At 44.5% G+C, this 25,548-nt stretch overlaps 1 protein-coding gene and 1 long non-coding RNA gene across 2 annotated transcripts in view; both read right to left on the bottom strand.

The window, feature by feature from the left end:
- Window positions 1–24,592, bottom strand: part of Hs3st3a1 (heparan sulfate-glucosamine 3-sulfotransferase 3A1) — an 86,647-nt gene extending 62,055 nt beyond the window's left edge. The window contains exon 1 of the mRNA NM_001172067.1: window positions 24,033–24,592. Within this exon, the coding sequence (NP_001165538.1) occupies window positions 24,033–24,592 (560 nt within the window). The remainder of the gene's footprint in view (window positions 1–24,032) is intronic.
- On the bottom strand, window positions 8,054–10,466 carry LOC134480696 (uncharacterized). The gene is made up of 2 exons (XR_010055381.1): window positions 9,118–10,466; window positions 8,054–8,452 (listed from the first exon to the last, which is right to left on the bottom strand). It is a non-coding gene; the product is annotated as an uncharacterized LOC134480696 (long non-coding RNA).
- Window positions 24,593–25,548: the final 956 nt, after the last annotated feature.

Here is a 25,548-nt window from a genome sequence, read left to right as displayed (position 1 = left end):
CCCTAATCTCAAGTGTGATAGGGGTGGCCTTCCTGAGGTATTGGATGTAAATGAGGTCTCGGGCCACAATGGAGGCAATAGCTTCCAAAGACTCTAAGTACTTGATTCACTTTCTCTGCCCACCTTACTATTGGAAAATTCATCAAGAACATAACAGTATACAAACTAGGAGGGTGTCTCTTTGAGATACCATATCTTGTGATGTATTGACCTGGGCTTCCCAGCACGGACAACAGGAAACAGTGACTTTTCTTTCAGTCACTCAGTTTATAGTCGTTTTGTTCTGGCAACTCCCATGGACTGGTTGGTAGACCTGTTGCTGGAGTCTGATCCCCAGTGTTCTCCACACTCAGATCCAGTATCCTTTGCATCAATTTAGCCTACACCTACCCAACATCCACCCCCCTAAGGATTTAAATGTCTGTGCTGTAACCCTGCCATTTCCATAGGGAAAAAATGCATAACATTAAAAAAAAACAAGGTTCTGTTGTTTCATTTTGATTTTAACTTGAAATTCTCCTCATAGACAAAATATCCACTCCAGTCACATCATCCTCTCAGGCTTCCTCCTCCTCCATCTGCAGTTATCTCAACTGGAGTTTCCTTGTGACATCTCACTGGTGGCGGAATTCTTTACCACCTTTTAAAGTGCTGGCTTATTCTGAAGACTTTCCCCACAAACACCGTCGCATTCAGGAGACTTACCCTAATACTGTCTCATTAAGGAGACTTCCCCACCATACTGTCTCGTTCAGGAGGCTTCCCCCCAATACTGTCTCATTGAGGAGGCTCCCCCCTCAGTAGTGTCTCATTGAGGAGGCTTTCCCTGAGTAGTGTCTCATTGAGGAGGCTTCCCCCAGTAGTGTCTCATTGAGGAAGCTTCCCCCAGTAGTGTCTCATTGAGGAGGCTTCCCCCAGTACTGTATCATTAAGGAGTCTTTCACTGGGTGCTGGCTCATTTAGCAGGTTCCTCTCTCATTCAGAAACTCACTGATACAGATCTATACAATTAGCTTCTCCTCACACATGCTGTCTCTTAAGGTCTTTATGATTCCTCTCTAAACTACACTCCATACCAAGGAAGAATAAAACTTGCCTTTAAAAAGCTTTCTTTAAAAAAAAAGTTTCATAAGGATGTTTCAAGTAAAATAAATAAATATAAATAAATAAAATAAAAAATAAATAAAATAAATAAAGCAATGATTTTTCCAAGCCTCCATTTTGATTCCCTAATTTTCCAAATTGAGAGGGCCTTTGTCGGTGAGGTACACCAGCCAGATAAGAACGGGGTCATTTTGAAGGAAAGAGAAAGGATCCCTGTGCCCATGAGTCTGTATCTTTTTTGGTTCTTATTCCAACTAAGAAAATCTTGGGTTTTTTTTCCATCCCATACAACTGTGACTTGTGTCCGAGGGGGTGACAGGGAACAGAACTGAGCAACCACTTTGGCGTGTATCTCTTACATGATACAGCATTCTAGAAGTTCAGCTTCTTTGATAGTCTCAGAGATTCCCAACTAGCATTAGCCCAAGCAGAGAACTGGCAATACATGGTAAGAGGAGAAGAACATGGCACTGGAAAGGAACGGATGGACTAGAGAATAGGAAACCACCAGGGTTTGAAGCCTGGGAAGTATTATACCTCATCCCCTTCAGTGAAGGGAGGAAACAAAGGCTCCTAGTGGGGTGGGAAAGTCCTCCTGTTCTGTGGGTAGCGTACTCACAGCAAAGTCATGTAACAGATAAGGCTCTTAGCATACATGGGATAATCCCCACCTATAGTGTCAGTACCACCTGAGGTCATCAATGAGATCAATTCTCAGGTTTTCCCTTAGGTGTCCTGACTCACCAGAGTCACCTCTAGGCCTCAGATCCAAAACCTTGTATTCTGTCAGGGTTGAGAAATCCTGCCTCATCAGATGGTGGTGTTGGTTATATCAACTTTGGACATTAATTATCTTTAAATCACAAGCATTGATTATGTGCCCCATGTGGAGAGTCCAGAACCCTAGAGCAGCATGAATGGATGGTTCTGGCTTGGCATATCTCTTGAGAGTCCAGCCCCTCACAGCCACATGGGGGCTTGGCTTGACCAATAGGTACATTGCTAGCTCATGCACAAGACCTTTTGGAAGAGGCTTCACCTCCTTACCATGCTGGCTTACAAAACCAGGCAGCTAATTTACCCAGTTTCTGACAGCTAAGCCAATATAAGACCCACAGCCCAGTCTTTGAAAGCCATCCCTAAGAGGAAGTCAGCCATCACCATCACATCTGAGTATTGTTCGCTGTCCGTGAGTCAGTGGGAATGGCCCACAGTTAAGAAAAGGGTTCTACGCCAACTTCTGAAGGAAGGAATATCAACGAATTTACAGTGGTTTCTTTAAGACCTCCACACCAGGGTTGGAAGTGACCCCAAAAGACCTTTAAAATTACATGGAATCTAGGGCATTCCATTTTAATTTGTACCGCTCCCACAGAAGATCAAGAGATATCTTAAGATTTAGTTTATCCATCCAAAAGAAAATAACCCTCTAAATGCCTTTGTTTTACTTTGTCAATAAATTGTGTGGTATAATTTGTTACAGTTTTCATGTTTGGTGCTGACGGTTTGGCCAAGCAGGTATTTGTTTGATAAGGCGCCCTACCTAGCTAGCGTGCTATTGATGGATGGAGCTGACGTACTCATTCTGAATGTCCTGGGCTACATTCCCAGTCCTCTAAAGTGCTCTCACCTCCCAGTGCCCAGTGTACCAATGCGTTCCTTCCCAGCAGTCTCGCTTGAGGTCTACCTTCCCAGTCACTTCTGTGTCACCCAGGCTTTAGGTCTAGAGAAGGAAAAAAAAAAAAAAAGCTAAAGAGCCTGGCCTCCTGAGTTTTCTTGTCATTGTGGTGACAGAAGTTGGCTCACAACAGTTCTGTTTGCAGAAGTAGAATACTGAAAATCATATTACACACTGAACAAAGAGGTAGGGGGTGGCTGGCTCAGATGACTTACAGTAACCCAGACAGCAGAATCTATGAAATTTTCCACTTCATTTTAATAGGTTTTTAAGATCCATTGACAAGCTTCCCACGGTAGACTTTGATTTACTTCTTCAACCCTTTCTGAAGCCCGGGCCCCTTTGCCTCTGTTCCCAACTGTATCACAGTATTCCGGGAAGAAAGGGATTTGCTCATAGCTGATGAGAGAGAGGGAAAGACTGTCATTCAGCTGCTCAGTGTGACTCTGGATGGGCCCTCTTTCTCTAATATTTATTTCTATTTCATGTGTTCAGGTGAGCATTTTCCCTGCACGTATTTCTGTGCCCCGCATGTGTGTGATGTTAGCGGAAATCAAAATCCCCAGGAACTGAGGTTACAGAAAGTTGCGAGCTGCCACATGTGTGCTGGGAATTGAACCGGGGTCACCCAGAAGAGCAGCCAGTGCTCTTAGGTAAGAGCAAAGCTAAAGCCATGTCAATAGAAAAAGTATCTGCAAGAGGGGCAGCTGCTTAAATCTGAATCTCTTCATGAGTCAAAAGTAGATGTTAATTGTTCATTATCAGTGATGCCCATGAAGTCATTCGCCATCTAAACACCAAGGAAAACATCACGCTGTCAGATAAGCTGGCACTTTTGACCCTATCACACAAGTACAGCATCTCAACTATCCAAATGTCTATCTGGCACTGTATCTTTTTTTGTAACAATGATCAAACATTCATGCAATTGGACACCCCTTTTTGTTAACTTGAAAATCTTCCTTACTTGGCATCATACGGGCACGAGAACTTGGCCAGGTCTCCACCTGTAAGAGCTACTCAGGGTGCCAATACACACAGCCACTTAGAAGTTGCTTTAGCCCTCTGTTTCGAATGTGCTTCTGGAAATAGAACTCCTATTGGACACTGGAGACAGCACGACAAACGACGGTCCCACCAAGTGGCCTATTTCTAAGAACCTCAAGCTTGAAAGGGCCCTGAAGGCAAAGCCAGTCAACCACGATATACTCTTAAAGGGGGACTTCAGTGTCACAGAAACTTTTACAAAATACTTAACCATCGAGTTAGAGAGTATGCGTGTGGGCTCACAAGTGATAACCGTGGCATATGAAACACCCATGTGCACACCAGTGACACAGGCAATGCCTGACAAGATAAACATCAAGCTGGCTGCAAGGGCTGTCCTGGCTGACTTGCTTGCTTGCTTGTTTCTCCATCTTCTGTAGCAAGGAGCAGAAACAGTCAGTTCTGCACTTGTGTGAGAACGTCAATCGCATAAAATTTCACCGATTAAGAAGAAATTCAGCAACAACGGTACCAGTGTTTTCTGAGTGATAAATGATCACTTCTGAAACACTACAACCAGCACAAAAGCTCACCTGTCAAAGTCTCTAAGGCTTTCTCCAGGAAGCAGGCACTGGAGGGATTGCAGCTCGTGTGTTACTGTGGAGTGCTGATATGAGATTGCTCTGAGGGGACGCACCCATGCAGCCAATTTGGGCAGCTGTGTTTGAAACAGTCACTGTGGGAGTGTTGTCCCTGTTGGCTGCATTCAGTGGGGTACATTTTTCTGTATTCTTCGTGCATAAGAAAATATCAAATTCCCATGATGCTCCAATGAATTAAAAAATGCATTAAGCTCACTGGAAAAAGTCAAGCGATAAAGGACGAATGACACTGTGCTCCTAATAAGTAAACACACTTGAATATGAGCTAACAAAATAACACTCCTAAAGTTGTTCACAGGCTGTATCAAAAGCACCATTCCCGCGAACAACAATGTGCTCCATGAAGAGGCGAAGTGAACTATGCAATAACAAGGGAGTTTACTGTCCAAACAACTTCCACTATGTCAGTGTATGAGGCTGTATCTTAGAATATTCTCTGGAGGGATCAGCAACTAAGACTGCTTACTGTGCTTCAGAGCACCCACACGGCAGCTCACAGCTCCAGGCCCAGGGGACCCTCATCTGGCTTCTGTGGACGGTGCACGCTTGTGATGAACAGAGAGACATGCAGGCGAAATGCTCACACACGCACGAAATAAATAAAAATTTTAAATGTGTTGTCCGGTGACTAAGAGCTCCAGAAATGTTTTTTTTTAATGCTAATCAGATAAGAACTATGCTAAACAACCCTGAGGTCATTTCTAATCCCAATAATGTGGTTTAACAATAATGTGCTTTTTCCCCCTTAATAATAAGGCTTTTAAAATATGAATTAATAAGTTCCATTCCCAAAGGGCTGAGCTTTAGTGCAAACTCCATCATTTTCCAATGGGAATCTAGTGTTATAAAAATACATTCAGTCACACATTCCAAGTGAATGTGTTTCTAATTTATAGCAAAAATTTTAATGTATTTTACATCTCATTGTAGGTATAGCTAGAAAATCTGCCGGGACATGAAATGTCACCTCTCTCTACCATTGTCTTTCTTTCTTTCTTCTTTTGTTCCAAGCATATACTGCTATACAACTTAAATTCCTTGCCTCGGGTTAGCAACACCTATTTTCTTGAGCTGCCAGCTCAGCGTTCCTCTGCCAATAAAACACAGCCCACAGACTCATCCATTTTCTCCGTGTTACCTGAGGAAAACAGGAGGCTTTCCTCTCATTTGAGAACTACCTTGACTTAAACAATCAAATATAAAAGGCCTTCCCAGGGAAAGGGTTTGTCCAGCTAACCACTTCCTTTCCTCCCTCATGGAGATGAGAAAAGAAACTACCCTAGAAAACCCATGGCACCTCATCATTCACATCCGGGTTCAACAGTTCAGGAAAGCCATGGCACACATTCACATCCGGGTTCGACAGTTCAGGAAAACCATGGCACACATTCACATCCGGGTTCTACAGTTCAGGAAACCATGGCACACATTCACATCCGGGTTCAACAGTTCAGGAAAACCATGGCACCTCATCATTCACATCCAAGTTCAACAGTTCAGGCTTCTGGAGGCCTTGAGGAGAGAAAATGCCACTTCCCCTGTGCCGAGAAAATGGCTTTACCTGACTTGCCAGCACGGAGCCAGTCTGTCCCCTGGAATTCTGAGAGTTCTATATAAAAGTCAGATGTTCACATCAGTGCTCTGAAGTTGCTTAAATATCCAACTGTTGATTTATGCTTTTGAATTTCCTACTTTGAAGGGCGATGATTTGGTCAAAGCTTTGAAACTTGGCTCATGTATCACGGTAATAAGTGCATAGAGGGAAGAGTCTAAGTCAGCAAACCCAGGAGAGTGCTCCCGTGAACTTGTATTTCCATGCTATTAAAAAAATTTAATTACAATGCGTGTGGAGTGAAGGGATGCAAACCACGGTACACATGGAAGTCAGAGGAGAATCCGTAGTACTTAGTTCTCCCCTTCCACCACGTGGAGCCCGAGGACTGATCTTGGGTGAGCCTTGTCAACAAGTGCTTTCATTCCCCATAGACTCTCTTTGCTGTTTTATAACTGTGCTTATAACAGTAGGGCCAAAACACAACCTATCCATTGATGCAGTTTGATAAACAATTAAACCGAATACATAGAAATAGCATTTCTCATCCAGTGGTGTCTAAGTATGTTACGGTGTCGCCTCTCCACAGCTCCAGGGCACTGTTCTCTCCTTCCTCAATGTATTTTATTAATGACTCCTTGTTGTCTTTCCTCTAATGGATGGATTAGTCATGGAGAAAGTACATCTATAGTACTGCCAGTTTCCCAACACTGTCCTAGAGTGTGACCCTCCATAAGCACATACACACAGACTGTGATTGGCTGTAGGTAGTGTGTAAAGGGCTGCACGGTTTATGAGGTCCAGCCAGTTGCCTGGTAGATGACTTGAGTTTCTGTGAACATCACACTACTATCCATCCCTTAAAAGGCTTCTTCATGAAGGAAAGCCAAGGGAACAAAATTTTGTGTAAGCTAAAAAGGTGGTCAAGGGAGGCTACAAGGGATCACTAAAACCCCTCAGGCGCAAAGAGGAGCAAGGCTAGAGGCTGTGGAGAGCAGGTGCATGCATTTTCCACCTGGAAACTTCAAGACTCATCCATCTGGGGGAAGCTCCAGGAAATACCAATGCTGACAACCAAAAGAACTAGAAATTGCTTCCTTTTCCGTGTGTGTGTGTGTGTGTGTGTGTGTGTGTGTGTGTGTGTGTGTGTGTGTTATGCACATGCATACTCTCACATGTGTGGATGTGCATGTGTGCAGGGTATGCATGCATGTGTGTGCATGTTGGCCTGAAGTTGACATCAGGCATCTTCCTTGAGGCAGAGACTCTCAGTTCAACGCTGAGCTCACCCTACAGCTGGTCTACCTAGCCAGCTTGTTATGGGAATCCTTTCTCTCTGCTTCCAAAGGCTGTGATTGGAGGTAGAACAACATGATCCTTTGATATTTATATAGGTTTCTGAGGATCCAAACTTTAGTCCTCATACATTTTGCCCCCACGAAATACTTGAATGGCTAAGCAGTCTCTCTAGCTCCCCAAACTGCTTTTAAATCACACTTTTCTTCCTGCTGGCCATTTTGTGCTGCCAGAGCAAATGCAATGCTGGCCCTAAATGAATGCACCCCGCCTGCAATGCTCTCTTCCCTCTCTTGTCTGCCTTCTCCTCTAACTAGAGTTCTGTGGCGTTGTGCTCACACAGTAAGACAGTAACAATGCTGTCACTCTGTCACTGCTAAGCTGCAGGGAGAGTTACACAAAGGCTGACTGAGATTGGTGCTGACTTGGGGAACTCCTTTCAGTTTGAGCCAAGAGGATTCTGCTTCTTCCTTTGACTCTCTAGATCTTCCAGACTTGCCCCTTAGCCCACCTCCCTCTTTCCCTCTAAAAATTCTCTATCATGAGTCACTCTCTATACTGCTCCCCAGTAGATCCGTGACAGTCATAGTAAAAATAAATAAATAAATTATTTGTGATATTCTGATGTTGAATGTGAATTGAAATCATCACAGGAATGATTGCTAAACTACCCATGACTGTGCTTGTTCTAATTCAAGCTCATCTGGAAATATCCTCCAGGTCCTTCTCTTTGAAAGTCTATGAGTTAGAGAAATAAAATCATTGTCAATTAAATGAGCAATCAAACACTGTAACAGTTTATTTGGGACACACAGCAAATTTGTGACTCAGATGACTGGGAATGAATTGGTACGATTTTCTCATGTTTGATCATTTTTCATTTCATTTCATTTTCAGTGCTTGCTCCTCAACACCAAATGTCCAGGGAAGAGAATAAAGTACCAGAGTCGTGTCTGAGAGCATGGATGCTGCCTATGGTTTGGTGTCTACAGTGAAGAATTGAGAACCCACATGAATGCATATCACCAATGGATGAAGCCTTTTAAAAGTCCAATAAATTTCTTCTTTGGCTCATGAGACTTTCAGGCGAGTGTTCAGAGTCAGTTTTGCTTTTCACACATGTGGAATTTAGAACAGGCTGACATGACCTTTGTGACCATTCTGGCTTGTCATCTGCAGAAACAAATTAGGAAGACTTGATTCTCCCAGGAGCAGCCACCACCCTGTGACCAAAATGTTCAAGGATACACAATGAACACATGGAATGCCATGCATGTTCTATAATTAACACTGAGAGCCATTGTGATCCTTGCAAAGAACCCAAACACTGATGGCTCCATAGTTAAGAGTCCTGGCTGCTCAACCAGAAAGATCCATGTTCAGTTTCCACTGCTATGGCTTCTAGCAGTAACCTGTGACTTTAGTTCTAAAGGATCCAACACCTTCTTTGGGCCTCTGCAGGCTGGCTCGCTCTCTCTCTCTCTCTCTCTCTCTCTCTCTCTCTCTCTCTCCCTCCCTCCCTCCCTCCCTCCCTCTCTCTTTTGTAAAAACCAAACCTAGCTGTAATTCTTTGACAAAACAACTATTAATGAAACCACCACAGTAAGTAATCACATAAATGTGCAATCCAGGATAAAAATCAAGCAACAACCCGCTCCCCCAAAAAAGCCAACAACACAATTGACACCCTCTTCATTTCAGAAAGATTTGTTTCTGTGTATGACCAACCAGAGTGCTCACAGAGCAATCATGAAGACTCACTGGTCAATTCAAGTCCAGGACTGTTTGGGAGATAAAGAAGGTCAGATGTACACGTGATACAGGCCCTGGGATCTTACCTCCTCTGATGAATTCCCATTCACCCATCGACTCATTGGTCTCTTCTGGCTTCTGTGCACCACACACTCCACAGAGTCTCAAAGTCACGAAAGACTTCTCAATTGACAAGGCAAATATTCTCAGCCTTCTACGCAAACTTTCCACTGCATTGAACTTGAGACAATCCCTTACTCCACATGGACACTTGAGGCAAATTCTAAAGACAGCAGTTTCAAGAGAATTTTACAATAAACACTCATCTACCAATAGATTCAGTTCTAAATATGCATTCTGATATTTTGTTGACATAGTTAACTATTCGTCTATCCAACTTTTAAAGAAACCTATCAATTAACTCAACTGTTTAAATGTCCTTTAAAATTAAAATCAGAGACATCTATAGAGTTCCTTCTAAGTATGTTTGTATGCTCAACATGTACTGAAGAATCTATTCCCATGAGATCAGTCTGTGAACTCTTTCTATCCACTGCTGAGTTCTGTCCCACACTCAGTGGGCTCGTAGTTAGCATGACCTACTAAGACAATGATTCACCACCTATGCCTAGCGACCTCTTTGGGGTCAAATGACCATTTCTTTCACGGGAGTCAAATATCAGATATCCTCCATATAGCTATTTGCATTATGATTCATATCAGAGCCAAAATTACAGTTATTAAGTAACAATAAAAGTAGTAGTTGGAGGCCATCACAACATGAGGAAGTGTATTGAAGGGCCACAGCATTAGGGAGGGTTACTATGGCCACCACCAGTTTATGCTAGCCTGTTCTGCCATACTCATGCACTCTGGCAGGAAGCAGTACCTTCAGTTCCCACAAATACAGTTCACTCTTTTGGATATGTGTCCTTCCTCCTCCGGTATTCGCTGCCACCATTGTCATTACTACTAACTACGATATACTCAAGATAAAATGCTGAGATGGTCTCCAGTTCCTGCCCATCCCTTCATCACTGATAGCAATCCCCACAGGCTTATAATCGCTTCAGACAAAGCATCTTCACCATCCTCTAGATCCCTCAAGAGTCACCCAAGTGACTATGAATCCACATGCCACATATGAGGACTAGGGTTCCAAAGTCAAGGAAGCATGCAAAGCGGAACCTCTATCTGCCCGTCAGTTCTCTCTCACAGGGCCCTACCCCAGGAACTGCATGGAACCACAGTGGCAGCCAGTGTCCTGGGGTCATGGACCTTTTAAAGGAAAGCCAAGAAGAACTGAGACCAGTGTCAGTGAGAAATGCATGCCAGCTAACTTATTAGTCAGTTTTGTTATGATTATATACGGTGTTATATTATATATGTATCGTTTTAAATTATAATACTGTTAAAATTCTTTTCACCTTTTTATCCATGCCATTTAAATGTGTGCATTAGATAGAATGTTTAACTTGCGAAGACAGTTTCCATTACATTGCTTTAAAAATTATTTTAATGATGTAGCAATTGCGCCTATTTATAAAGTATAATGTGATGATCCAATACGTTATACAACTTATGCTAACCAAGTAGTATGATTAGCATTTCCATCTCCCTAAGGGTTCCTATCCTTTTGTATTAGGGATGTTTGGATTAGATGTCTACTTTCCTGTTAGATAGGGGTGGCCCAAAATAAAGGCCCAACTCTTTAAATAATCATCTACTGAACCTGAGCCTCGAAAGTTCTTTACCCAGCCTTCATTTTCAACTTGACACCTCTTCATCTCCACAGACAGAATGGCAAACTCATCTACCCTGGGAGACGGTTGCTGGAATTGTAGGTCTGGTGGAGATGAGACAGACTTCCTTCATTGTGCTCTCATTACTGATGCCCAGCTATCCAAAAGAGCAAAAGGAAGGGCTGTGGCCCTCGGAGAGCTATAAACCAAATACACTCAAGTTCAAAGTCTAGGAAACATCAAAATGGATAGCCGAGCTTTAAAAATAAAGAAACAAGCGACAGCTACTTTGGTGCTTGTGTGTCCCTTCCAAGACAGAATGTTTGTAGCTGGGCCAATAACTGCATTTCGACAAAATGGCCTCATCTGGAGCCATCCTGCGTTTTTCAAGTTCCCCTGGGCTACTGCCATGCTGTTCCAAGGCAGAGGAGGCTAAACCAGCTACCACCACAGCTGCCGTGTTGTGGCTTCTGATTGGGACTGGGATGGAACTTACTGGACTGCACTTCCTGTCACATCTCCCCCAAGTGTCCCTGGCTGGTGCTCAGCTGAGGGAGACAAGAGGTAAAGGAAAACGAAGCGTCCTGGCTATGTAAACACCTTACCTGAACTCTGAGGTCTGCAAGCTACAGGCAGTGTCCGCTTGTCTGTGACTGGAAGTGCCAACAGCAAGGCTGGGCATCCTGGGGCCACACTGCAAGGTCCATAAGACCTGAAGTGTGAGTTGTCTGAGTCTTTTGATTATTGGATATTTTCTTTATTTCAAATCTTATCCCCTTTCCTGGTTTCCCCCTTTGTACTTCCTCCTCCTCTTCCTCCTCTTCCTCTTCTTCCTCCTCCTCCTCTTCCTCTCCTTCCTCCTCCTCCTTCTCCTCCTCCTTCTCTTCCTCCTTCTCCTCCTCCTTTTCCTCTTCCTTCTCCTCTTCCTCCTCATCCTTCTAATTGATATTTTATTTATTTACATCTCAAATGTTTTCCCCCTTCCAGGTTTCACCTCCAGAAACCCCCTGTCCCATCCCCTTCCCTTACTTCTATGAAGTGCTCCCCACCCACCCACCCACTCCCTCTCCCCTCCCTGCCCTACACTGAGGCATTGAGCCTTCACAGGACCAAGAGCCTCTCCTCCCATTGATGCCTGACAAGGCCATCCTCTGCTACATATGTGGCTGGAGCCACGGGTCTGTCCATGTCTTTGTTGGTGGTTTAGTCCCTGGGAGTGTCTTAGAGTGGTTTAGCTCTAGGATGTCTGGTTGGTTGATATTGATATTTACTTTTGAGTCTTGACCTTGTGGTGTGTGTCACTGTATTATTATTATTATCATCATCATCATTATTATTATTATTATCATTATCATCATTATTATTATTACATAGTGTACAGGTTTCCTGGCCCTGGGGACTCTTAACCTATTTCTCTTCAACTACACTTCCCTTTAGGTGTTTTCCAACCACCACTGTAACAAGCATATTTTACATCTAAAGCTTTTAGCACATGACCCAAATGAGGTTTGTCTAAGCGATAAGGCCCTTCCTAACATCCGGGATCCAGTTCAACATGCTCTTTTGTACTCTGCCAGATAGCTGTATAGCATCTCCAGTTTTTAAAGGGTCAGTTTTATTACTCACTAGTGTCCTAAGAGACACGGGTCATGTCACCCACCACCTTTCCTTTATTTAACTCCTAGCGTCAGTGATAATCTGTCCACGAGGCAGCATCAGCCTCCTCTGACTGGGTGGCTGTGCACACATTGACTCGTTTCTGTTTGCCTGTGGATTTCCAGCGGACACATGCCCTCCTAGCACACCCAGGCATGATATTCCTATGTTCTTCTGACATGTCAAAGGACATGTTGATAATGAGATTTCTTTTCTACATGCCAAAGTCCGCAGAAACAAAGAAATAATTCCTCCCACACTTGCTCTCTTACTGCTGCTCTTTGCCATGGGGCAAACACACCTGAAAATCCCAAGAATTTTCATCGCAAGCATTAGGTACCCATGACCTCCCCCATACAAATATAAAACAGATCCAATTTGTTTTCTTTCCATCATTAAACCCTCGCAGGGCAAACTAACCGACCCTCTGGCTGCAGGAAAAGCCTTTTAAACAGATACTGTTGCAATCCCAAGGCCTCCTACACAAGAAGAAAGAGCAAGGCCCCATTAGGAAGAAAAACAAACCAATTTTATTTCTTAAAGAAAAAAAAAGGAAAGAAGAAGAAAAAGAAAGGCAAACCCACATTTGATGATGAAAGAAACTATAAAAATAATTAGAGCTCCTCATGAAATTTCTTGAAAAGAAAGAAAAAAATAAGCATGAGTTTCTGTCTACTTAAAATCATTGTTTGTGGCATAAAATCACTACATTCTGGGACCATTTTCCTCCCTTCCCTTGTCCAGAACTTTTCAGCAGGAAGTCAGGGCAAACATGGCTTCAGTGAGGCAAGGTAGAGCTGGGAACCGTCTCTCTGTGAATCAGGGGCACTTTAATCCGATCTCTTCCTTAGATACCTGAACTTAACCGAGAGTCTAAAAGGACTCGTGACAAGAACAAACACATCATTTTTGACTTTGCCATTCAACCCACCCTGGCAACTTTGATATTTCCCAGTGAGAAAAAAAATCTAATCTATATAAGAATGCTGAAAATGGCAAAGGAATTTCATTCCCACAATTTGATTGATTGCTTCCTATTCTGAACATTCAAGGAAAGCCATGAGAAAACAACAACAACAACAAAAATTAAAAAAAAAAAACAAAAAGACAGACAGACAGGAAGGAAGGAAGAAAGAAAGAAAGAAAGAAAGAAAGAAAGAAAGAAAGAAAGAAAGAGAAACGAAGACTTTCCGGTCTGGACTCCAGTTTCTCCTGCGAATCTTTTACAAGCAGGCAACACCATAAAACACAAATTAGTTACAAGGATCTAAGGGGCAGTCAGGCTAGAGGAGTCCCCAAACCAACGTACATCAAAATGCTGGAGAAAGAGTCTAAAACCAGACAGATGAGGAGAGACCAGATTCAACCAGAGTCAAGGCTTTAACTAACCAATTCTGGACAAGTAGAGGTTATCCCGAGACTGGCCTCAGCTCCACAGAGTTTCTGTCACCGTTGCACACAAACCCAAACTAAATAAAGGCAACTTAGGGGGCACACTTGTCAATGGCTAAAGCACACTTGGGTGTGCCCTGGCCCTGTAGAAAGGCTCTGTGTTCACAATGACCAGGAGACAGGACTACAATAATTAAATGGAATGATGCTGGCTTAGCAGTGGGCTTCGTTCTGACTTGGGGTACTAACATACCTTACTAAGAAAAAGAAAAACGTCAATCTGAAGGTGGTAGAGACTTGCAATATACAGGAAGGCAGCCTGCTGGTTAGAGACTCTAGACACTGGACATGACTACCACCCCACCTGGGCCCTTGTCAGAGTACAAACGCCTTCCCTTCTGATTATAGCTCTGGCAGTGCATCGGCTTCTGTGCAGCAGCTCAGAAGCTCCTCGCTTGGGTCACTCAAGAGGTTGGTTAGTGATTATTACTTTCTTTTAATGGATGTGGAGAGAGCCCATTGACTGGCACAGTATTCTTAATAGACACAACAGGATCAAGTGCAATGCTGGCCTGAGATGGCTTTAGTTATTTCAATAAGCTAACAACGATATTGATTCAAACTTCCTTTTTCAGTCAGACACTGGTGTGTGGCCCAATTTTATAATTAATGGCCCCTGATCAGAATCAAATAGTTCCAAGTCACTCTACTGCGTGGGCTGCTTTCAGTGGCCATTATCTTTGGGACCAAGACTGGAGAGCTAGGCAGGGACAACATAAGGACATTTCTGTCAGACTATCCAAGAATGCCCAGGAGGTAAAGTGCACTGGAGGGCTAGATATGGATCAACCTGGAGTCACACCATTTTATCATTGTGGGTAAGTTACTTTCCTTTTCCAAACCTGCGTTTTCTTTTGTGTAGCATGCAGGAAATATTAAGACCTTCTTAAAATATTGACCCTCTTGAGATCATTCAGACCACCTACATTTCGTCTCATTCAGCACACAGCGAGGGCTCCAAGCGATTGGTTTCCATCATTCTACACCTAAAGTGGTGGGCTTTGGCAAATACCTGTTATGAGGTTCACATATTTTGTCTGCTGTTTTGACCAAAAAAAAAATACCCACATAACTTTTAGACATATTTTTACCCATTAAAATAGGAAAGGATGCCAAAAGTAGAGAATGGTATTGATTCACAGAATTAGTTTTATTTGTGCAAGCATCCACACCCATCCCTTACACAAAGATGCCTAAAACAGATTCACCAAAGACTGGCCAATCAACCTTTGAAAGGAAAAGCTACAGGCTTCCTGGGGGCTCTGGCAGAAGCTGCTGTTGTTTTGCTTTAAGCCAAAGAAAATGTAGTGTGGATAAAGCTATTTTTACAGTTGTTATAAATACCAGAGGGGAGATGTTTGAAGGAAGATTTGTCATCACTCTGTTAAATGAGAAGCCCAGATAACACAACTGTGTGGTTAAAAACAGAAGCACAAAAATGACAGCATGCCACCTAGGCAGGGGTTTCGAGTCTGATAACACTGGCAGTGGCTCCTACAAGGACGCCACTTAGCCGCAGGATGCTCCATCGTGACTCTCCTGCACTCTGCACTGGGTCTCTCCATCTCCGCCACCATGGGATGCAAAAATAGCTTCAGGTTGTTCTGGGAGTGTCTACACCATAGCAGAGACATGGAGCCCCAGTTAGTGGGTGGTTTACGTAGGCTGGCCAGGATAGCTCAAGTCATTTTGTCACCTCTGCTAATGTCCGTACCCCATAACCAGCTCCCCTAGCTCTGAGATTCACTCCTCCTATGTTTTTAGTTAAAAATTAAAGAAAAATAGGGGCTCTGGAGAGATGGCCCAGCAGTTAAGAGTGCTTGTTGCTCTTGAAGAGGAATTGGGTTTGGTTCCCAGTACACACATGGTAATCTGCAACCATCTGTAACTCCAGTTCCAGGGGATCTGACACTGTCTTCTGACTTCTGCAGGCTATGCACATGGTGCACAGACATGCATGTAGGCAAAACACTGAACATAAAGACAGACAGACAGACAGATAGATATGACTGATAGATCATTTTAAAATGTTTTTTAAAAGCCAGGTGTCTCATTTGACTGACTCCTACTTTGGTTCTCCTCTTCCTCAAGTCCTGTCATCTGCACCAAGGCTCCCTGTCCCCAGAAACCAGCCGAGAGGAGGCCTAGAAGCAACAGGGACTGCAAGAAGAGAGGCAGCCAGCCCACTCCGGCCTCCAGGGTAAAGGAGCCCGCGACACACAGAATTGTGTGTAGAGTCCCTAAGGACAAGCTACCTTTCCTGTCCCCTGAGCTCTTCTTGGCTTCATTGATGTCTTCATTTGGGGGTTTAGAATAATGTTAGCTATTTAAATTACACAAACTAGCACAAAGACATTCTCAGCATATAAACTCTCATCCCCAGGGAGGGAGGCATCATTATGCAAGCACCAGTCAAGTACAACACACTGATTAAAACCAAGGTATCCTTCTCAGTTAACTAGACTGACTGTGGTAACACATGCCTATAATCCCAGCACTCGGGAGGCTGAGACAGCCGGTCTGGGCTACGTAGAGATGCCATCTCCAAACAAGAAACAACGCATATGAACACAAGAATGGAGAATGGACCTCCCTCTACTCACCCTGGAGTTCCTTCCAAGAACCCCAGAGGGTGCCTGGCCTAACATAGCACTAAGTGCAAACCACTTACAGGCACTCACACATAAATGTAATGGCTTTTACCTCGCCGCTAAGCACTCCCATGCTTTGGCCACAGTTTCTGCACTTTGAGGCATATAAGAGAAACTTGAACAGGTTTCTCTCTCTCTCTCTCTCTCTCTCTCTCTCTCTCTCTCTCTCTCTCTCTCTCTCTCTCCCTTCAGGATTCTGCAGGCAGAAAACTCATCTCCACAGAGAGCTCAACAACCCAGCATTCAGTAGAAACCTCTGCCTTTACTCAGATTTGGACTTTTTACTTAAGGGAAGCACTTGTGCCTCCTTTCCTTCATGTCCAACTCACCAGCATACCAACTCCTGGGCTTCGTCTCGTAGTAAGTAAAATAAAGACTGGTTATACAGATACTAGGAGAGTGGAGTTGAAAAGCGAGATGTCTGTTAAGTGCACTAGACACAGGGGTGGCTCACGTTTCTTACAACACCATGCCACATCCTGCTATCCAGAAAGGCTCCAAATTTAAGACTCGTGAGTTGTTTCTGGAATGCCCCATTGATACATTTTCAGACTGTGATTGAGCACAGGTAAGTGAGCTCTCAGAAACACGAAGGCTGCCACATAATGTCATTCACTCCGCTATCCGCACCATTCACGTGTGTCTGATTTGACCCCACAAACACTTAATTTTCTGTTCCAGACTCCAATCAAGAGAACAGCTCCCAAAATTTATGTGCTTCTTAATAATCAGTCAGTGTGTCTTCCCATGTGGAGGAGATTATGAGTCTTACCAGGTTTTAGGCCATCTTGACATTTTTTTCAAGAGTCAACACTTGACCAGTGTGTTGCAAAGCTCAATTTGGTATTTCTTAGGACTGTCATATTTACATGGGTTCTGGACAGGGAGGAGGGAGAGGTTGAATACCCCACAGATGAAAGAATGTTATGTTGAATGAATACTATCAGGACAAAGGAGAAGACCTCAGCAAAAGAGGGCATTGACCTCAGCCACTGGGCCACCTGATTAATGTCAGTTCTGCTAGGCTTCCAGTCATGTTCCTACCCCTCCCCTTCCTGCTGTTTTAACTTGACCCCATCTATCCCTAGGTCCAGAAATGCATCTCTAACTGATGTTGTCACCGTCCCTAGAGTTGTCCTGCATCAGGTAGGCTTGGGACAAGTGCTCTAAGGGTTAAGCTGGCTTCTGTATGCCTTCTGTTCTATTAAGACCTTCCTCCAGAGCTGCACCACACAGGGGAAGAAACAAGCCCGCTGTAAAGTCATCTGGAAGCGTTTTCATCTGCAGCCAGCTTTCAGAAACAGAGGCAAAACTCACTAACAAAAGTAATCTGGGGCATATGGCATTCCTTCCTCATGCACATTTCTAATATAAATCCTCTAATCATTTATATCTTGCTTTTGGGGGGTGTATTGTCAAGTCGAGTCTTTTATTTCTCTCCAACAAATAAACTGCCAACCTTAAGAAAAAAGAGAGAATTCCCCCTACCAGAAAGGGACAAATGCAGCAGCTGGGCTAGGAGAACGGCACCTGCTATCTAAGTTCATTATTGTTTCTTTCTTTCTCTTCTTCTTCTTCTTCTTCTTCTTCTTCTTCTTCTTCTTCTTCTTCTTCTTCTTCTTCTTCTTCTTCTTCTTCTTCTTCTTCTTCTTCTTCTTCTTCTTCTTCTTCTTCTTCTTCTTTCTTCTTCTTTCCTTTTTCTCTTCTGTTTAAGAAGACTGACTTTTTACCACTAGGTGGCGCTACACAACACATTCAAAGTAGGTGTCTCTCAAGCGAGAAGGAATTTTGTTTCTACCCTTTCAAAGACTCTCTCTTGCATTCCTAATAGCAAGTACTTAACTGCATTATTAATAAACACTCCCCCTTTCCTGCCAGACATCTGCCATCGTCTGACAACTCCTGAGACCGGCTAAAACTATACTTTGCAATGCTGAACTCAAGTGACCCACGGACAATCATACATGCTCAGGTGTCTGAGAAATGCCAGCTATTCAAGGGTTGTATTGTTGGGAGCAGGAATTAGGAGAGAACTGAGCACTGGGTTCACATATGTTTGCCTATTAGTTGTACCCATATATCCCACAGAAATTAAATCAACACACATTCTCAAGTGTTAAGCATCTGATCAAGGTGAAGGCTAGAGGGCAGATAGAGTGTTGTTTCTGAGAAGTTTCTGTCCCTTGTGAGTATATAAAAGACATATGTCTGGTAAGAAACTTGCACAGTTTTAACTCACTGCTTGAGGATAACAAAATGCCCAGATACTCAGGGTGTAATATTGTTGGGAAATAGAAACCAAGAAACTACACTAGATCCCTTTGTGCCTCACTAGGGAACCAAGTTAGCTTCAAACTTGAGGTCTTCCTTATTCAGCCTCCATAGTTCTGGGGTTACAAGGTGAGTCCCTGTGACTGGCAAAACCAGATCTCTTTATCTGCCACATCTTTCCCTCTCGCCCAGGAAAAAGGCTGTGTGTGCATGCAGGGTTCCTCCCTAGATCCAGAAATGGAACTGATGAGGGCCACCATTTATATTTGTTCAAGCGTGTCCTATAGAGAGATCACCACTTCTTATGGTTGTTTATATCAAGGACGCTTGTTTGCTTGTGACCAACACTCTTCATGATGTGAACATCTGGTCTATGTAAGGTTAGCCCCTGTTGTCATTAATTGCACAGGCTGACTTTATTCCCATGACCCCTCTAAAATACAGCCTTGGCGCTCATTCTTCTCTGGCCAATCAACCAGTTTATTTATATGAGACAAATATTTGGGCCAGCGTGTTTTCTGTTAAGAAGGGGGGCAGGGAGCAGGAGATCACAATGCTGTGGGGGGTTTCCACCCAGAGACTGTCTTTGCATTCACACACAAAGTGTGTCGGCATGCTATCCTCCTTAGATCATAAGGGAAGGCACACACAAGGAAGTGCACACTCAAGGTATTGCAATTCTTCTATATCCAGCATGTCTTAGACGTTCCCCAACCATTTACTGAAGTTCTTCATACAAATGCCATCCCTTCCCCTTCTATTGTATTTCTACTTCTACACACACACTTATACATGTATATACAGACAGACAGACAGACAGACACACACACACACACACACACACACACACACACAGAGCTGATTAAGTTGCCAGTGATATCCATGGGGGGAAAGCTCAGAATTCCAGACAATGAGAGCAGATGGGAAGTGTCTAGTCACTCAGGGCTCCTGGGAATTACATTCATGGAGGAAATGTGCCTCCCTTTTTCTCTACACACGTGGACTTCCTGGGCTCAAGAGTCCTTCTCAGCCCTTGTTCGCTGCTTACTCAAGGACACAGTCTCTGGACTTTACTCCATCTGACCTTGCATGGGTGGCCAGGATCTGCACCTCCTTTGGCTTAAATTTCAAACTCTTCGTGCAAGAAGGGGATGGGGGCCCAGAGTGTGGGAAGGGTTCCTGGAGGTACTCCACAGCTGTTCCCAGCTGCTAGGAAAGGCCGAGTTCTCCCAGAAAACAGACGTGACTTTCTTCAAGTCATCGCTCCAGTGGCCTTGAAAAGTAAGGCCATGATCCATGATCATGTAAGGTCAACATTTTTCAAATTTTGATAAAGGCAGGAGCGCACTAACTCCAAGTCTTCACGCAAAGTACTCTTTGGTGGTTTCTCTGTGTTATAATGTGATCTTCTGGGCTAAAATGGTCCAGTCTTGCTCATTAAGAAAATTAAAATGTGGAACAAGCTAGTACTAAAGACAACATAAAAAATGCTCCCCATCATGGGCCAAATAAAGACATAGAGTATTAAAGCAGCCACTTATGTGCATGTGTACTTGTGTGCAGTGTGGATGTATAAATAGATAGGAGACAGACAGATGCACAGAAGGCCCTCGGTATCTACAGAGGCTCAGACCACTGTATGAAACATACAAAAAAAATTGCATCTGTGCTGAACATGTTCTGATGTATTTTCTGCTATTATTCCCTAGACAGCACCGTGGGAGCTCTTTACATAACATCGCATTATGTCGCACATTATAAATAATGTATGCGTGATTTAAAATGCAGAAGAGAATGCTTTAAGTTATGGGCAAATATTGTACTATTTTATAGGAGAGACCCAAGCATCTGCAAAGTTTGATACATGCAGGTGGATGGGACCAATGGGCTCACAGACAGCAAAGGAGTGTGTACATGTGAGCATATGCATGCTCGTGTGTAGTTTATTTAAATACTTTACAAATAAGTATACTTTGTCTCTGTAAGGAAAATGGAATACCTTTTAGTTGGTACCAGTGTAATAGACAAACAGGGAGAGGGCCCTTCTCATGTTGTTTAAAGCTCACCTGCCCTGGAAACACAGTAGAGGCATCTGGTCTTGACTTCCAGTAATGATGTTTACATTTTGAAGAAAGGAAAAAGATTTGCACTCCCTTTATAATCATAACACTCATGCAATAGAAGTAGATATTGTTCACTTGGAATAATTGTTATCCCATGACATACAAGCCATAGACATTGGTGGTACTGATACCAAATCTGCTCCATTAAGTCAGGAGGGATGATCCTCAAACCCAGCAAGGTGGAGTTTCATACCCAGAAACTTCCACTGGAGTGCCCTGAGTTATTATACATAAGTCCCCACGCAGAAACATTTCTAGGAGGCTTGCTAGGAGCATCCAAACACTTTAAATCAATGAGAATAACATCCCATCTAGAGATTCTGAGTAACAAATTCATCTTTGTTTTACTATATTTTTTCAAAGATGGATTTATACTCTACTCTGGAAACACAGCTCACATTTTTATTTTCTTCCTGATGGTGGAAATATAGAGCAACACCTCAGCAACAGAAGATTCTAACTCAAACTTCCTCTCCAAAAGATTTCTTCAAACTTCCTTAAAGCAAAAGCTTTCTCCTTTTGTGAGGACAGAAGGGGGCGCTGCCACAGCAAACTGGCAGGACAAATAGTGACTGAGAAGAAGAAAAAGAAAGAGAGGGGAGGGGGAAAGAAAGAAGCCAAGACTAGACTTGTTTTGAGTCCACTGTGTCAATAAGAATCCAAAAGTGTTGCCTATATTTTTCTCTTCTCTAAACTTTCTTCAGGGTGCAAATAAAAAGTTAGGTTTTTCTTTTCTTTTTTTCTGCCCCCAGCCCGTGTGTGAGTGTGTGTGTGTGTGTGTGTGTGTGTGTGTGTGTGTGTGTGTGGTCTTAAGCGTGCATAGGAATTCTATATTGCAAATTTGGGACAACTTAGGAAAGTCTAACCAGACCCTTTTCCTGAATATTAGGTAAATATAAGTAGCCGAAATGAGCAGTAGCTTCAAGGCAATCTGTGTGGGGTTTTCTCATATAGAGACTCCAATCGTCAGTCTTTCTCACAAACATCAAAATCCAAGTTCAGAGTCAAGATGAAAAGAAACTGTGGGTAAATTTTCATTAAATAATCCCATAATCCAGGCTCTACAGGTTGGGTCTTTTAAATTGGAGTTTTTCATATAATTCAGTGAGCTTAAATTTATTCATTCAATAAAAAACAAAAACACTCCTGGTGAAAATTAAAACAAAGACATCGTTCCGACACTTGGAAAATTAAATTCAGCAAACCATGCAGTCTACTGTGCAGTTATTTTTGTAACCACCATAAATTCCTTTATAGAACTCCTCTACTGGGTAAACAACCCAAGGAGATTTCCTTCACAGTAAAAGACAGGGCGGCCTTAAAGTTTATGACTTTTCTCTCTTTTTTTTCCATGCCTTTTTTTTTAATGTAGTTGTGTTTCTAGTTACCTTGAAACCTTCTTGCTTTTACATGACTTCGAAAAAGTTCACAGAAAACCAGATCCAGGCCTGTAGATACCGTGCCCTCAAACAGACGTTACTGGAGTAAGAAGAAACAATCCTATCTTGTAGAAATAAAGTTTAGTAGGGCAGAGCAAAAACGAAGGGGGTTAGTCCTAAATATTTCACTCTATTTAATAGTACCTCAGAGCCCAGGGCTGGCCTAGATGTTTGAGACTGATGGCTTGAAACGTGTCTGGGAGCAGCACTGTATGAGGCCAAATTCAATGCGAGCAGCTCTAGATAAGAGTTTTAGGGGTCTTTAATCACCCATTCTCATGTCCTTGAGGAATAGCACAGGACTGCCTTTGTGTTCAGAAGAAGGACCTGTTGTCCAGATTCAACAGGTCATTTCATAGGAGCTTCCCAGAGGAGAGAACATAAATGGCGGAAACATGGGGGGTGGGGGGGGAGTCTATTTAAGTGGCTGATGACTTCCAATGATATATATGCTACATCAGGGGAAGGCCAATTGTTTTTCTTTCCAATGAATGGAAAGTAACTGTTTTTAGAAGTGTTTAATGTTTGAATTCGACTTTTTTAGGACGAAACTATAAATTCAGCTCCTGAAATCAATCTGAACATGTTCTTGATTCTACAAGTGAATAAACTCATCACATCATGTCTGTCTGTATTTTATGAATGGCTCCTTCCATGTATCTCGACTGTGTCATAACGTTTCTAATATTGCTTCAGTTATAATGAGAATGAATATTTTATGAACAGGCTGAACTTTATAAAATGGGAAAATCCTAACCATATGAATTTTGTCCTTGAACTTGGAGGAGAGAGGAGGGGAAAAAAATCAGTATTTTTTTTTTTTTTTTTACCACAAACCAACTCCAGGCCACACTAGAATTTATTAGAGTTTGACAAACTCTGGTATTATAGGTGATCTGAATTTGACACTGGAAAATAAGCTTACCCTGTAAATGAGATTTACTTCCTAAATTGTATCCATCGCATTTCCCCATGATTCTCCCCCCCCCCATTTAAAATTAACTATCTTATTTGTAAAGATAATATGTAAAGAAACGCTTTAGAAATTTTTCTGTCAGGCGGATATATTATCAAAAAGTGTTTTTAAAATCCCAGTTAGTAGTTGCTGGCACTTGCTGAGGCATAGATTATCCAAACTACATGGTCTCTTGACACTTTTACTAAGTCTCTATATGACTTACCACCTTGGACAACTATCTGGCAAAGGGTCAAGGCAAATAAATACCGGAGCAAAGACCATGTTAACCACAGGGAATTACCCCACAGATAAAAGAATAGACGCAGGCTTCCTTTGGTAAGATAACCCAGTAATGAGGAACAGTTTTCTAACTTCAGAGGAATCTCTCTCTCTCTCTCTCTCTCTCTCTCTCTCTCTCTCTCTCTCTCTCTCTCTCTCTCTCTCTCTCTCTCTCTCTCTCCTTTCCTTTTCTTTTCCTTTATTTAATTGCTAGCGATTTCAAGGAGTAGAATGTTTGAGGAGGGAGGGAGTCCCGAGGCTTAAAATTAACCCCCCCCCTTCCTCTCTTAATCTGCCTCTCCTCAAGGGAGAAGGAAAGAATGGAAGCCCAAGTTGGGGACAGCTACTGCTTCTCCTTTGTCATCCCTTCCTAGTCTCCCCTTCTGCACAGCCAGCGCTCAGAAGTACCCACGGGGGTCCCCGCGCTCACCGGTACCAGGCGAGGCCCTTGTGGTAGCTGCGGTCGAAAAAGTGGGGCTCGGCGCCCATGGCGCGCACGTCGGGGTGCACGCGCAGAAACTCCAGCAGCGCCCGCGTGCCGCCCTTCTTCACGCCGATGATGATGGCCTGCGGCAGTTGCTTGCTGCCCTCGTCCAGGAGTAAGGCCAGGGTCCCAGGTTGGGCCTCTGCCACGCTGCTCCCCGCCCCGGAGCCGCCTGGAGCGGCGGCCAGCCCAGGGCTCTGCTCGTCCGGGTCGCTGCTGTCTCCTGGCCCTGGCCGCCCGCGCCTCCTCCGCTGCCGCAGCTGCAGGAGGCGCTTCCTTGGCGCCCCCGCGGGCCACATCGCCAGTTCCTTGGGTCCAGCAGGAACGCCGCGCCCTGGGACCCCCGCGACGGGGCCGGAGCCCGGCGGGCAGCGCTCGGCCAGGCAGTAGAAGACGTAGAGGGAAGTGAGTAGCGAGCAGAGCATCAGCAAGAACTTCCTGAAGATACTGCGCGACAGTGGCTCCGCCGGGCTGAGCTGCGCGCCAGAGGGACCCGAGGGGGCCATCCTAGCCCGAGGCGACCTTGGAGGGCGAGCCGGCCATGCTAGGCCAAGACTGTGCCAGGAGCCCCGCCATCCCCGCGGCCGGCCAGAGTACTGCCCCGCGGCCACATCGCCTGAGCGCCGCTGCGTGCGGGAGAGCTGCCCCGCGGGGCGGCAGCAGGAGCTGGAGCTGGGGACCGAGCACCGCGAGCCGTTCTTAGGGTCCCGGGCTGCGTACGACGGGGCGGGAAGGAGTGCGGGGCCGTGCTTAAGAAACCATAGTCTCGGGTCTGAAACGCGCCCGAGTCCGGAGCCTAGCTGCACAGAGCTCGACTCCCTGGGTCCCCGAGAGTCGGCGAGCAAGGGAGTCTCTGCGGTGGCGGTGGCGAAGGTGTTTGGCTTAGCAGGGTTCTGAGCGGCCACCGGTGCTGAACTAGGATCAGCGATCGCGCATCCTTAGCTTGGTCCGGGTGGAGGGGATGCAGGGCTCCCGGGCCAAAGAACTGTGTGCGCTCTGGTTAGGGAGAGTGACCTTTTTCCCAGCCGCTGGCTGTTCTGCTCTCCTGGCCCGCCCAGGAGCGTGTCCTGAGTCCTGGCTCAGATAGTCTCAGCAAGGGAGCAAGCAAAGTCCCCGTTATTCCCTCTGTCCGAGTGGGACTCCAGCCTTCTGGCCTCTTAGGCGCTCCGGAAGTCTACCCACTCCTCTGGGGCCCCAGCTGGGAACAGCCTGGAGTGGCCCGGTTGCGCGGGACCTGTCAGCCACGGCTGCCACTGTGCTCCTAGGCTCTCTCCGCAGCCTCCTCGGCCGCTACCGCCACACGTGGGACGCGAAGGACAGCAAACTTGGTGGTGACGTCAACGGCCCAGGCCAGACCAACGCCAGGATCCGCGCTGGGGTGCAGAGCAGAGACCGCAGGGGCCGGGCTAGAGAGGCAGAAGGGGTGGGACCGAAGGGGGAAAAAAAGGTAACGAGGCACCGC

Source organism: Rattus norvegicus, chromosome 10 (genome assembly GCF_036323735.1).
Source record: "Rattus norvegicus strain BN/NHsdMcwi chromosome 10, GRCr8, whole genome shotgun sequence".
In the NCBI taxonomy this organism is placed as follows: Eukaryota; Metazoa; Chordata; class Mammalia; order Rodentia; family Muridae; genus Rattus; species Rattus norvegicus.
The sequence above is the reverse complement of the archived record's forward strand: the minus strand, read 5'-3'. Positions and strand labels throughout refer to the sequence as shown.